The following is a 13,481-nucleotide window of genomic DNA, read 5'->3' on the forward strand; positions in this document are numbered from 1 at the left end:
GTACACCTACAATATTTAATTTATATAAAAAAAAATCCTGTGGTTTAAAGTTTAATTGTAACCAAGGCTGATGCCAACATGAGACCTGAGGATGAAACACAGCCAGCTAGGTAAGGAAAGTTTAGTGAAAATCCTTTCAAAATGCCAGCTGCCACAGCCAGAACAGGTGCATTTGTTCCTGATGCCAATGTGAAAATCAGAGTGTTATTTTAATAAACTAATTAAATGCATTTACTGATTGAGAAAATATATTTTTTATTGTGAGTTTTGCACAAAAACAAAATTGATTTGAGTTACCTCTCCATTGGAAAACAAAATTCTTTGTGTAAGCCCCTCTGTGTGATAACCACATACGATGACCTGCCATGGTAGATCTTGCACAACTCATTGCAATTGAATGTCGTAGTTTCCACTTGAAGGATGGTTGTTGGTGCTACATATTGATGGAGGTGAATGGCCATCCCGGATGAGACGGGAAACGATACATTTACCTGGACCGGAGGCCAGCTTGACGACAAAAACAAAAGCAAATCAGAGAAATAACTTTGTGTCTGACCAACAGCAAATAACAGACGGAGCAGCAGAAGCGGAGATTCGGGTACGGGGGCAGTGGTCCTCACATGGCGACCCAGTTGGGACAACCGCCGGGGTGCTTGGGAATTGGGAGTCTGGAAGTACAGCCCTGGCAGGTTCCCTTGGTCTCATGAGAGGGCACCGAAAGTGAAGGACCTCCCTACTTTCTTTAAAGCCTGGAAGTGTCTCCCAGAACACATGGAGTGGCACTGGAAGCATTCCTGGGTCTAACCTAAAAGGAGTCCGCTGCCTCCAGGGAGTCAGAGTTGAGAGGGAACACTCGGTCATGGAGAGACAGAGGAAGAATTAGTAATTTATTGTATTTTGTGACTCATAACTGGAGGGGTGTTGCTATTGAATATAAACCCTTTACTTTAAACATACATGGCTGTGATTTGGGGTTCTCTGGCGCACCCTTGTGGTTACGACATGTAAATTTGCCTTATACAAAGTATGGGCAATTAAAAAAAAAAAAAGCAGCACAGTGGAACCTTGGGTCACGACCGTAATTCGTTCCAAAACTCTGGTCGTAACCTGATTTGGTTGTGACCCGAAGTAATTTTCCCCATAAGATTTTATGTAAATACAATTAATCCATTCCAGACCGTACAAACTGTATAATATATATATATATATATATATATATATATTTATATTTTTTTTTTAAAGATTTTTAAACACAAATATAGTTAATTATACCATAGAATGCACAGCGTAATAGTAAACTAAATGTAAAAACATTGAACAACACTGAGAAAACCTTGAACAGAGAAAACTAACATTGTAAGAGTTCACGCTACAGCCTTATGAACCGCTCGCTGTAAAACACTTTAATGAGTTTTAAGCTCAGGGAAAAAAATTAACATTTGCAAAATCCGTAATTTATACAAAAACTAACCATAAACAACCAAGAAAACTAACCTTGCAGGAGTGCAGTTCCGGCATGAAGGAAGTGAGGAGGAACTGGGTGGAGAGGAGATTACAGTTTTGAGGTAAAGTCTGTGACGATGTGGGTTCGCTGCATGCTCCCATCTTGCTTCCGGGAGCCCTTAAACCCATCACCGTTGGTAATGTTACCAATGAGCACAACAGTGAGGAACTACAATGGAGCAATCGGATGGTTCAAGAAGTGCCAAGTGCTTTTATTAAAATCAACAAAACAACAATCAAAAACAAAGTCCAAATTAAATAAAGTGCAGTGCTTTCAGAATTCTTCAATAAATAATCCCATAAAAACAGAAGTGGAGGTTAAAATCCAATAGAAAAAAGTCTTCATGAAATACAACAAGGTTAAAACAATGCTGGAATCGGTCTCTTTAAAAACAAGCCTGGTGCATTCTTTAACTGCCTTCTCGGCCTTACGCAGCCAGCCATCCTTCATCTGGTCACTCCAGCTCCTTGATCGCTCAGCTGGAGCGACTGCTTCCTTCTGCTCCACTGAGTGTCAGCCAAACACTCCTCACTGTCCAGCTGCCTGCCTGCGAGAACGCGCTCCAGGCCCGCACCTAGGAAATTCTGGGCCCCAGGCAGCTGACAGAGTTCGGGCTCCTTTCGTGTTTCAAATATGTGCGTATATTTTAAAACACCACTTAATTTCAAAAACCTGGTTTTTGACGAAGGGTTTTGAAAGTCAATGGTTAACTAGGAATAGTTTATTCTGAAAAACTCATTCTGAATATAAAATCTCTCTCCATATTGTGTAAACATCATGGTAATCAGCAGTTACTGGCTGGTGGGTTAATCCCTTAATGCTTTGCTGACCATTTTCTAATTTTAACACGCTAGTTCAATTTATATCATGTCCGTGTTACTGGACTGGTGAACTAAACAAAATTAAATTACAATGCATGTATTGTACAATAGCGCACGTACCTGTCTCTGACTGCTGAGTGGGTCTGATGACAGCCACTGTTAAGACCAAAAGTGCAAATACAAAATTAACGCAGATAGGCGCTTCTCTTCACTGTTCACATAATAATGAAATAATGCCAAATTATAAGCTTTTGTAAAGTCTAACTCTAAGCGTGCACAAAACAGTAGGCCATAACTCTTAATACTCACACGACTGCGAGTGCGACTGTCCAGCATTGAATGAAAAACTTCCGCGATTCGCGAAGTCAAAAGGTGGAGACTAAACATAAACATTGCCGCACCGCCACTCATTCCGATTTCCGACGTTATCTTGATGACGGACACGGGACAGCCTTTATGAGAATGTCGCTGAAGCTCTCGGTCTTGCATTTTCCCACGGTTTGACGGATGACGGAAATGGAGTTCAAACTCAAAGCAGCTAGATCCGAGATCGCGCCCCTTTTTGATAATAAAGGACCTTTCGAGAAAAAAAAAAAACTCGAAAAAGGGCGGGCCCCTGACAAGTGTCATGGTTGTCCCCCCCTAGGTGCGGGCCTGCGCTCTCTCTCTCTCTCTCGCTCACACCGGTTCTTTCCACACTGCTTCCTGCTTACTTCCTCACTCCGCAACCTCCGTCTTTCTTTTCCATCCCTTTAGCCGCCTCGTGCTTCTATTTATGAAAAGGACGTGGCAGCTGTAGCAATCAACCACTACGCCCCCTCGCTAAGCTGCAAGTGCAGCGATTTATTTATTTAAAACTGGCCTCTTGACATGAGCTGTGGACCCGTTATACCACAAAGTTCCTCTGCGCGATGCGTGTCTGACCGAGAACAATGTACTGTACAGGGACAGACTGAACATGTGCGGAAATCATTGGCGCGTACAAACCGGAAGGGAAACTGGCTTGTTCGTCACCCGAGTGTGTGGTCATGAACAGATGCAAAAGTTGGCGAACTTTTTGGTCGTAACCCGATTGTACGTGGTCCAAGACGTTCGTGACCCGAGGTTCCACTGTAACAAAGTGGAATATTCTGTTCTGAGACCCCACTCGGATGTTCTGTTCTTACGTCAGATGCCCACTGGCCTCTCTTTAGATCAGTTAACCCACAAATATGCTTGTACAGTAAAACCTCAATTATCTATCATTTGATTAACTGTCATTCTCCGCTAACCATCTTAAAAAAAACAAAATAAAACAGCATATAGTGTCCCGTTTCTAACCCCCCACGGCATTTTCAAATCACAGTGTCCATTACATACAGTGCATCTGGAAAGTATCCCCAGCGCTTCATCACTTTGTCCACATTTTGTTATGTTACAGCCTTATTCCAACATGGATTAAATTCATTTTTTTCCTCAGAATTCTACACACAACACCCCATAATGACAACGTGAAAAAAGTTTACTTGAGATTTTTGCAAATTATTAAAAATAAACAAATTGAGAAAGCACATGTACATAAGTATTCACAGCCTTTGCCATGAAGCTCAAAATTGAGCTCAGGTGCATCCTGTTTCCCCTGATCATCCTTGAGATGTTTCTGCAGCTTAACTGGAGTCCACCTGTGGTAAATTCAGCTGACTGGACATGATTTGGAAAGGCACACACCTGTCTATATAAGGTCCCACAGTTGACAGTTCATGTCAGAGCACAAACCAAGCATGAAGTCAAAGGAATTGTCCGTAGACCTCCGAGACAGGATTGTCTCGAGGCACAAATCTGGGGAAGATTACAGAAAAATTTCTGCTGCTTTGAAGGTCCCAATGAGCACACTGGCCTCCATCATCCGTAAGTGGAAGAAGTTCAAAACCACCAGGACTCTTCCTAGAGCTGGCCAGCCATCTAAACTGAGCGACTGGGGGAGAAGGGCTTTAGTCAGGGAGGTGACCAAGAACCCAATGGTCACTCTGTCAGAGCTCCAGAGGTCCTCTGTGGAGAGAGGAGAACCTTCCAGAAGGACAACCATCTCTGCAGCAATCCACCAATCAGGCCTGTATGGAAGAGTGGCCAGACGGAAGTCACTCCTTAGTAAAAGGCACATGGCAGCCCGGCTGGAGTTTGCCAAAAGGCACCTGAAGGACTCTCAGACCATGAGAAAGAAAATTCTCTGGTCTGATGAGACAAAGATTGAACTCTTTGGTGTGAATGCCAGGTGTCACGTTTGGAGGAAACCAGGCACCGCTCATCACCAGGCCAATACCATCCCTACAGTGAAGCATGGTGGATGTTTTTCAGCGGCAGGAACTGGGAGACTAGTCAGGATAAAGGGAAAGATGACTGCAGCAATGTACAGACATATCCTGGATGAAAACCTGCTCCAGAGCGCTCTTGACCTCAGACTGGGGCGACGGTTCATCTTTCAGCAGGACAACGACCCTAAGCACACAGCCAAGATATCAAAGGAGTGGCTTCAGGACAACTCTGTGAATGTCCTTGAGTGCCCAGCCAGAGCCCAGACTTGAATCCGATTGAACATCTCTGGAGAGATCTTAAAATGGCTGTGCACCGACGCTTCCCATCCAACCTGATGGAGCTTGAGAGGCGCTGCAAAGAGGAATGCGGCGAACCTGGCCAAGGATAGGTGTGCCAAGCTTGTGGCATCATATTCAACAAGACTTGAGGCTATAATTGCTGCCAAAGGTGCATTGACAAAGTATTGAGCAAAGGCTGTGAATACTTATGGACATGGGATTTCTCAGTTTTTTTATTTTTAATAAATTTGCAAAAATCTCAAGTAAACTTTTTTCATGTTGTCATTATGGGGTGTTGTGTGTAGAATTCTGAGGAAAAAATTAATTAAATCCATTTTGGAATAAGGCTGTAACATAACAAAATGTGGAAAAAGTGATGCGCTGGGAATACTTTCCGGATGCAATGTACTTTCAGTTTTAATAGCATGTCGTAGATTTTCTGTTTTGCTACAATTAATCTACTATACATTGCTATGGCCGATAAACTTATGAGTGTGGTGTTGGAATTGTCACAAAGATTTTGAAATTCTTAAAATACTAGGGGGCTTCGCTTGCCAACCCCAGGACCTGCACTGCGTGCCAGCCTCTTTACGGATCTGCCACTTGCGTATGGGGATGCGGATGTACAATTTAAACAGATTTTTATTTTCATGGGAATTGTCACATATGCATCAACGCAACGTATAACTGCCTGTGATTGAATTTCATTTCTTTCTCTCTAATAAATAAACCGACTTTTCCGAATGTTTGTCTCTCAGATTTGTTAATTGTCATTGCTAAAGCTGTTCTAACGGGAAAACTTAACATTTTAATCCGAATGGCATATCAAGATCTCCTTTGGTGTCCAATGTTATCCGCGTTTGGATGCATGGATTTGTACCCATTATTGGCTGTAGAATTTCTAACACGTCAGATCGTTTAACTCTTTTGATTCTTTGTTGCATCGCTTCTCCGTGATTATAAATATAAACCTGACCGAATTGTGGTTTGTTCGAAATTAAACTTGTCGTAGCTTTAATTGTTGCAGGACCACAGATTCTCATAACGTATGGTCCTGAATCACGTAAATCTACGTTTACAGCATTGAATGATGTGAAATTGAACAGATTATTGTAGATTTGGATATTTTGCCTGTATTGTTTGTGGATTTCACTTTCACCAAATAGCAAATCTTAATTCTCAGAGATAGTGTTTCTTCCGAATGAAGAGGCCTACTTTTCTTTGGTTGCAACACGAATTAGACGATCTACAAGTCTCTTACTTAAACTTTAAATCAAAACAATATCTACATACTTCTGTCATGTCACCGATGTCCATATATTCAATCTCTTTTCACTGTTCCATTATTTCACCGAGTAATAATTTCCACTTGTTTGCACTAACACGATCTTTACTATCAGTTTAAGACTTTCGAATTTTAGTACTTTCATAATCTCTAACCTGCTCTGCATGTGTAACGTACCAACATTTTTAAACCTCTTTACGATGTTCTACTTTGTCTTCTACTCTTTGTCTTCTATTTCCGCCCCCACTTGGACCGGTTAGGTTTTCAGTTCATCTCTTGGCACAAAGTCTCGTCTCATGGGACTTGAAGTTCTCTCTCTGAAAAAGTCTCATTCCAAGATTTTTTTTTTTTATATAATAGGAGATTTACGAAAAGGTGAAAGTGCTTCAACTATTGCTTCAATTTACAAAGTAGGAAGAACAACAGTGAACACATGATGCCAAAAAATTGAAAAATGTGTCAAAAAGGGAAACCACTGATGGTAATGTTATTCTGTATTAATGTTCTTCTATACTGTCATTTTCTTTTTAAATTCTTCTGTATTAGGTTTTGTTACTATATTGTGAGGTGCAGGCAGCTTGTGATGCGCGCTGTGTGGGAGCAGAAAGGGTGAAATGAATGGTGCAAGTGATGGGACTGGGGGAGGGGCTTCTGTTCTGTGAGGGGCGGAGTCAGGAGTCAATGAGCAGAAGTGTTTGTGGTGTAGAGTGGGGGTGTCGAACTCCAGTCCTGGAGGGCCGCAGTGGGTGCAGGTTTTCATTCGAACCATCTCCTTTATTAGTGATCAGTTTTTGCTGCTAATTAAACTTTTTGCCTTTGTTTTAATTAATGTGACTCAGACCCCTTTGTTGTTTCTTATTCCTTAATTAGCAGCCAAACCATAATGAGACACAAAACAAGCTGCCACATGACCAGCTAACCTGTGCCCATCACACAATAGCTGAAAATAAAGAAAGGTGAAAGTCTCAGTAAAACAGAACAATCGACAGTTTTGGAAATGTCTGCTGTGGCAGAATGAAAGCAGCAACAAGCCATGGAATTAAATGACAGGTTTAATTAACAGCAAGAATCTGCATCTAATTAAGAAACTGGTTGCGAGTTTGAAGCCCCAGTTTAATTGGTCATCTGTTAGCTTGTTTTTCGTCTCATTTCTGTTTGGCTGTCATTTAATGAAGACAAGAATCAATTCAGGGGACTGAATCCTTAAAAACAGGGCTAAAGACAAGAAGTTAATTAGCAGTGAAAACTGGTCACTTATTACGAAAAGGGTTAGAATGAAAACCAGCAGCCACTGCGGCCCTCCAGGCCTGGAGTTTGACACCCCTGGACTGTAGAGACAAAGACAGCACGTCCAGACTCCACTTTCCAAGCAACCCTGTGGGTGTCCTAAATGGGTTTGCAGTGGCAGGAGATAAGCTGGCTGGTAGGGAAAGCTTTTTTGGAGATGTAATGGAGTATAAGACAGGGCACCATTGTTATGGAACAAAGACTCCATCTAAAATTAAGAAAACTCCAGTGCCTCCGAGTTGGGTTTGCTTATTAGGCTGGTTGTTACGATATTACAGTATTAATAAAATTAATGCATATGTTTTGTTAGCATAGGTTTGCAAATAAATACGACTATTCGCTATACGAAGCTACTGTATATAATTTTTAAAGTAGCTGTCTTATCTGTCATGGCCTCAGTCCGGACCCCTGATGGATAATCAAGTTTTTTTTTTTTCTTTTTGTATTTGGCATAGCAGCTCTGAAGATGGTTTACAAGGCAAGTCATTAGTGGGGTCTTGTTGTAGATCACCTACAAGTGAACTCCTATTTAGCAGCTAACAGGTTAAAAGACGAACAAAAAAAAAGGGTCAGTATTGGTCAGTTCTGGTTACACGGAGTCATAGACCAACATCAGCCCTGAAAAACACACAACACAATAACAGCATCCTTCAGATAAGGTCTGAAAGAGGAATGAAGTTTACCTGTCCAGCCGTAGTTCTTGACTCAGATCATCCAGCAGCACAGAGTACAAATTGGATACTTTCACCGTATTCCTTGTCCATCCTGCAAAAGGACCTAAAAGACCTCAAAACATTGGTGGTCTGGGAAGGGGGGCAAAAAAACACCCACGCAGAGAGTATAGGAAAGTCATGTCATTTTCTGTATGGGGGTGCCGGAGCCATTCCTATCCTAGTGGGAGACAATACACAACACACTAGGGGCCAGTGTAACGTCACCTGACCGGCACTTCTATTTGGATGGGGTGGGAGAAACCTGAGCACCCAGTGAAAACCCACACAGACACAGGGGAGAACATGCAAACTCCAAATGGAAACTGGGACACTAACCCTGGTCTCTCTCCTGTGCCACCATGCTGCCCCAGGGTATAGAAAAGTGAGGAGCTTCCATCAGCTTGACACAAAAAAAGGACATTTTCGTTTAACCCCTTATGCCCCAAGACTTTTTGGTATCATTACACCCAAATTAAAGATGCGTAACTATGCACTGCACATAAGCAATGCGTTTCTGGTCTTTTACGCACCACGGTGACATGTACTACACGTGACCAATCACAGACAGCGATGCATCACTGGAATGCTCTGAACCTCAACTGTCCAATGGTAGAGAGTCTTTCACTGTATGCGCCTCGACGTGTGCAGGATCTTCGATAAAAAGCAGGCCGACTCATCTTTGATGCGCAGCTCGACTTGGCGTATTCGCATGTAAATCACATTTTACTAAAGAGAGCAGACAAACATGGAAATTCATGATTTATTTAAAAGACCACCCTACTGGGGATGTAAAAACACCATCATTGGTTTTGATTGAATTGTGGGTTTATTGCGATGTGCACAAAACAACTCTGAAATACAGACAGGGCACTTTGTGCATGGGAGGTCAACAGATGAGAAACCCCAAATTTGCACATTAAAATTCTGTTAACAGAACATTTCTAAGGGGAAGGAAACTTTCGGTTCTAAACAAAAACAAAGTTGAAATACCAACACAAAAATAGAACAACAATAAAACGTAAACAATACAAAACACAGATATAGACATCAAATAATCAAAAAAAATAAAATTGTAACTTGCTGTACACTTAATATGTCAAATTCATAGCAAACACTATTTTAAGAAAATGGAGATAAAGGAATAACAAAAAGGCAACATAAGATTTTAAATGGAAAAAGATACCTGAATCAATAAAATGAGAATTTATATTTTACAACAAATAACATAGTGATACGCAATTTACCTCCAATTACAGGCCGAAGGCTGCGACACAAGTAAACAACCGCGGCAGAAACACCAGGTAGTAACTAAAATGTTCAAACATCTTGACAATGACACCATACAAATTTATAAATACAAAGACAAAATCCAGGGAAAAGATGAACGACACATAAAGAAATTGTCTGTAAAGCCACAGTGATCTCCAAAGACGTGAAGGAAGAAACGAGGCTTTCCAGCGGAAAAGGATTATAAACAAGAACCAACACTGACACTGAAATAAAATACATTTAAAATCATAAAATATGGAAATTTACATTGAAGAAAAAGCAAGTCATGCGAGACCTGAAGTCCGATAAAAAGTTTTACGTTTGCTGAAAGTTCCACTTTTTCTAACACCTGTGAACAGAAAAAGCAGCTTATAAAGCACAAAGTAACGTAAATAGAAATAAAACATTGTTCACGACGTTAAATAATAACACCAGCAGCAAGATGAGCGTGGCATCAGGAATTTTTTTTTTTTTTTTAAATAATTTATATTTGCTGCTACACAGCCATAAATGAACAAAAGTTTAAAGTGTAATCGCTACTATTTTTAATGCTTCAAAAAATAACCAAAAAAAAAAAAAAAAAGCTACAAGAAAAAAAAATTAAGCTTAAATACTGAGGTAAACTTAAATCATCGAGCCGTTCTCCCTGCAGGTTCTTATCGTTACGGTGGCGTCTTCGGGGTCTTTTGCTGTACTTTGGGTATTTTCAGAACGACAGCTCGCCTTTCCACTTTGTGGCACTCGCGTACATTTACAGTTTGTGTTTGGTGACTATTGTTTATTTGCGGTTTAACTTGCACTAAAATACTTGAAGCTTATTTTTTTTTTATATGAAAATGAAGTAAATGCTTTTATGAGTCAATGTTTAGCACTTACAACTTTATTTTTGGGAACGGGATTTGATGCGGTTATCCAATATTTAGTGCTGATCATTTCTATTCTTTTGCTGCCAACATCATATCAGCATCAGTTTGACTTTGCTGTTGTCTTTGTGATTGGCAGGGACACCAAGTGCTAGTCTTGTGTAGAACATCATTATTTCCACGACTATTTAAGGCAGAGTTTCTTAAACTAGGGGTTTGTGACCAGAGATCTCTCTAATGGTGAATTATAAATGAAGTGAATCAGGAAAGGGTCATAAATGGTTTGTGGAAAGAGACCTGCAATGGGTCGTCACTTGAATGGCTAAAACAAACTGCCTGCCCAGACTTCCTCAATTGGGAACTCTTACCCAGACCACAGTCGGCAGCAACTCTCAGAGAGGGAAACCCCAATCCACGGACAATGGTCGGGGGAAAGTCACGATGATCGGCCGTCGTTCGCAGTCATTACGGGTCACGAGGACATGCAATGGGCAAAATTGGGAGGAAAGAAAAAAATGAAGTTTAGTAACCACTGATTTAAGGGATCGTTAAAGTACAGCATGAATCTGAATGATTACTTAGGGACAGGATTATGAGGCGGTCAGAAATTCCTCCCAACCACCAAGTTTTTTCTGTTTTGGCTTGATCGGTTGGTTCTCGGTCTTGCCGTTGTCGACTCAGCCTGTAACTTTGACAATTCTTTTGTGTTGCCCTGTGAGCTTCTTTCTGTTCTACTGAAGAAGCTTTTCCAGGGTGCATAAAAAACAAAATAACCGAGTGTCTCAACACTCCAAGTACAATGTGACCACAACATTTTTGATGACATTGGAATAAGGCCAGAGTTTAGTTGTATCACAAATCGGATAAAGGTGGTTCTCCCACCACAGGAGCTACATTTTCAGGAACCAATGAGCTCCTGTACGATGTAGGCCCTGGCCATTGTTGTGTTCCCACCACACAAAATATGTGATGTGCAAAGAAGAGTGATGTGGTGCGACGTGAGGCACGTTCGGGAAGATCATGAGGGACCCCCGCACCTTATTGCTTGGAAGCGATTGCAACTTCACAGGGGAGATTATTACTTCGATGCAGCGCATTGCCATGGAGAGCCAGGGAAACAGCTATGAAGAGTGGTGTGGTGTGAAGTGCAGCATTCCATCTTCATCAATAATTTAAAATTCTAAAGTCCAAACTACAAACAGATTTGTAACTTGGCACCAAGTGCTTGTGGTCAACCAATCAGCACAATTCATCGCACGGGCCCCACCCACAATAATTTAATCACTGAATGAAAAGTACACACACCCTGGAGGAAGAGGAATACAAAATAAAAATAAAAAGCCCCAGGAACTACAAATGGTGAGATTTCCTGCAGGAGGGAATGGTACAAAAATTCCTGAACTTCTAAAAAGTTTCTGGTTTCTGAAACACATTCCGGAGGTGGGGAAACTCATTAAATGGAGACATTCATATGAAATTCGACCCCCAAGAAATCGTATCCCCCCATTTTTCAAATGTTTGTTGTAGCTCTGAGATAAAACAATGGAACTCTGAAATGGCTTTTCAACTTTGTCACACTGGGTTTGGAGCAGTTCCCCCCCCCCCAATCCTGGTGCAATTTCCTTGTAGTCCAGATTTTATTTTGGATGATGTGAACGCACCAATTCCACTACTTTGTGAAACAAAACCACAAGGCCGGGACCTTTTGGAAATGGTCTTGTGGTACTGAGCAATCCCTGGAGCGGTTAGTATGACTTATGAATTTGAATAGTCACTGGACTGACATAACGACAAGAAATACTGTGCATTATGGGAAATATTTTGTCCATAATTTGTCAATCTTAATATAAAAATACATACAGATTTACACTTAAGACCTCACTGGGCTGAGGTTAGTAAGCAAACCATAGTTATTGCAAATGCAGGGGTGCAGATATGTGGCATACTTCGACATTTCGTGGTGATCTTTCCTGAGGTTTGGAAGTTTCTGCCCAATGAAAGAAGAAGTTCATGACATGCCAGTGGGGTGTCTATTGATGGCTTCTAATCGGCTTGAACGTTTGTGGTGTGAAACTGGATACTGAAACAAAGTAGCTGATCCTCTTCTGATTATCACAAAACAAATGGACCAGGAGTGCAAAAACAACTGAAGCCGGCTCCTCCTGTGTAGAAGTGACGGGACGCAACGCCGGCTGCTAGGAGAGACAATGGCCTGCTGGTCCTTCTTCACTTGAGATCCCCAAACAGACTGAAGGAGTGAACAAAGCTGAGCATTTCGACAGCACATTTAAACAGAATGTTCTCCCAGGTTCTCCTTCCTCCTTTTGCAGTCTGCACAGAGCAAGTGTTACCACCAGAAAGCACAACTGCAGCACCACGAGTGTTCAAAATTAGGATCCCAGTGTACTGTGCTCAATTAAAATTTAGGCCAAATATTTTTGCTTGACGAGATGATTATAAAAAAAAAATCAAAAAAAAAAATCACAAAGCATAAACCTGGAGTATCTGTCCACTCACTCACCGAGTCCAAAAAGTACAGAGAAACCAGGATATTTACAAATTTAAAATGACAAGCATTTCACATTGAAACAGTCTGACAGATTGCATAATCCATGTTGGCTATGAACGTCTTGTAATTTTTTACAACTGGCAGTTTCAGTACGTTTAAGTGTGTGTCAGCTTCAGGAAAAGCCCTCCGAGTAATGTGTCGATTATGCACAAACTCAATGGATGGAGTTGGGTTCAAACCAACTGGTGGGATGGCGTCCGCCCCGGTCACAAAAATGAGTATCATCTCCAGTGATGCAGCACATTGTGAAGCTACAAAACAAAACAAGGAAAATTGTAAAATTCTTAACACCCTTAATTCAATTGAGCGTCATCCTGGGGAGTGGGGGGAGCCCAGAAGCACAGGTTGGAAGGTAGCCCTAGATGGTATGCAAATACATGGTACACCCACCCACCCAAATTTCACTCTAACTGGGGTTGGTTTATAGTAGTTAATCCACTTAACATACAGGTCTCTGAAGATATGAGAAGAAAACCCACACAGATATGGGGACAACAAGGAAATCTGACAAAAACCAAACGTGCCACCCAGATAACAGCAGGGCTGTGGAGTCGGTAGATAAATCCTTCGACTCCGACTCCTTACTTTCTGGTACTTCTG

General features: G+C 41.4%; 1 protein-coding gene across 1 annotated transcript in view; it reads right to left on the reverse strand.

The window, feature by feature from the left end:
- Positions 1-8,928: 8,928 nt before the first annotated feature.
- g2e3 (G2/M-phase specific E3 ubiquitin protein ligase) overlaps positions 8,929-13,481 on the reverse strand; it is a 61,718-nt gene continuing 57,165 nt past the window's right edge. The window contains exon 15 of the mRNA XM_028821563.2: positions 8,929-13,132. Within this exon, the coding sequence (XP_028677396.1) occupies positions 12,891-13,132 (242 nt within the window). The 3' untranslated portion in view covers positions 8,929-12,890. The remainder of the gene's footprint in view (positions 13,133-13,481) is intronic.

Source organism: Erpetoichthys calabaricus, chromosome 16, assembly GCF_900747795.2.
Source record: "Erpetoichthys calabaricus chromosome 16, fErpCal1.3, whole genome shotgun sequence".
Taxonomy (NCBI): Eukaryota; Metazoa; Chordata; class Cladistia; order Polypteriformes; family Polypteridae; genus Erpetoichthys; species Erpetoichthys calabaricus.